The sequence below is a fragment of the Fusarium oxysporum genome, chromosome 3 (assembly GCF_000149955.1).
Source record: "Fusarium oxysporum f. sp. lycopersici 4287 chromosome 3, whole genome shotgun sequence".
Lineage (NCBI taxonomy): Eukaryota > Fungi > Ascomycota > Sordariomycetes > Hypocreales > Nectriaceae > Fusarium > Fusarium oxysporum.
Window position 1 is genome coordinate 4,562,963 of NC_030988.1, and position 1,384 is coordinate 4,564,346.

At 49.6% G+C, this 1,384-nt stretch overlaps 1 protein-coding gene across 1 annotated transcript; it reads left to right on the forward strand.

Moving 5' to 3' along the window:
• Positions 1-568: 568 nt before the first annotated feature.
• On the forward strand, positions 569-760 carry FOXG_19459 (uncharacterized protein; the record flags this gene model as incomplete). Its single annotated transcript, XM_018399673.1, has 1 exon — positions 569-760. One exon carries the CDS (start codon positions 569-571, stop codon positions 758-760), a length of 192 nt encoding a protein of 63 aa, XP_018242969.1.
• Positions 761-1,384: the final 624 nt, after the last annotated feature.

The window sequence follows — 1,384 nt, forward strand, 5'->3', positions numbered from 1 at the left end:
CCCCATTCTTCCGTACATCCTGGAACTCGCCAGCCTCACCCTCTGAGCATTCAAAACATGGTTCACTCTGTGGGAGACCAGGGGTTCTCATCTTGTAGCAACACTATGGTGCAGCAGTACGGGTTGATTCCTGCCGCGAGCATGTATATCAATCCCGCTGTCTTGCAATCCGTGGATGTCCCTTTAGAGAAGCATCTGCATCCAAAACCAGAAATGTGTCAAAGGGTCATGACAGGACAAGGGCAGCACAGTCAAGAACACCAAGAGCCAGGACCGTTCATGTCCGCTCCTATCCACGAACCAGAGGTACCAGTGTCGGCTCCAGCCTGGACCAGAAACACCAAACATAGGCGGCTGAAGCCAGGATGTGCGCCTGCGATATTCGGCCAACAAAGATCAAGGTCATGCCACGGACAATTACAAATGATGTCCACATGGCGGTTTCAGGATCATCAGGGAAACCAGCCACAGGGAGGCTTATCAACCCATTCTGTCAAGCATCGGGTTACTCGAGCCTTGGTCTCGCACAGAAGCGGTGCGCCGAGAAGCCCCGGGGTTCAGAGAATAAATGTCGAAACCTATTGCCATGGAGAATGGCTTCAACGTCCACTGGTACGACGCGTACCTCCAGCCCTTCAACGTCGACTACCCTCGATTCGATCGCTTATTCCCGAACTCCCCGAAACCTTTGCAAATCAAACAGAGGTGTCGACAGGACATCAAAGTTAGTATGGTGCAGCAAAACGGCAAGAGTAGATAAGATGCAGCCGCTAAGCAGGCATTCGGTTACAGAAGCGACCCATCTGCGGTTATCTTGTTGATGCGCCGCCTGTATCCTCCACGATGGGGCTACCTGTACAATCTACTCTATACTATAGACTCTAGGTCGATATGGAAGTAATTAATTATGCTTCCAGATTCTGAGAAAACTGAAGAATAACAATTCCCTCGAAACGGTACTGTAGCATTCGTTCTGGCGTTGGGAGACCAGCATCTGGAGGTGGTAAAGTAGGGGTTGATGACAATCTGCGGTGAAGCCGCATTGCATTTTTTGAACATGCACGTACGTCATCAGAAGGTGAGTATGTAGATACCGTGCCATTAGGTATGAAATACTTAGAAGCAATAAAACAAAGTCCAAAACGTCTATACGGTATAAACCAATGACTGTCAAGGGGGGACATTCGATTTTAATCTTTACTGTACAGTATAGCATAACTGGTCACTACCGACTCAGCTGACCAAACACGTCTTCTATATACGTGGCTTCCATATACATACCAGCGATATAGAAAGCTATCGACCTAGCCGCCCGCTAGTACTGCCAGGAATGCTTGCTCCCGCCCGGACACCCAGGCGTGCCATACACGCCACCTACCATCCA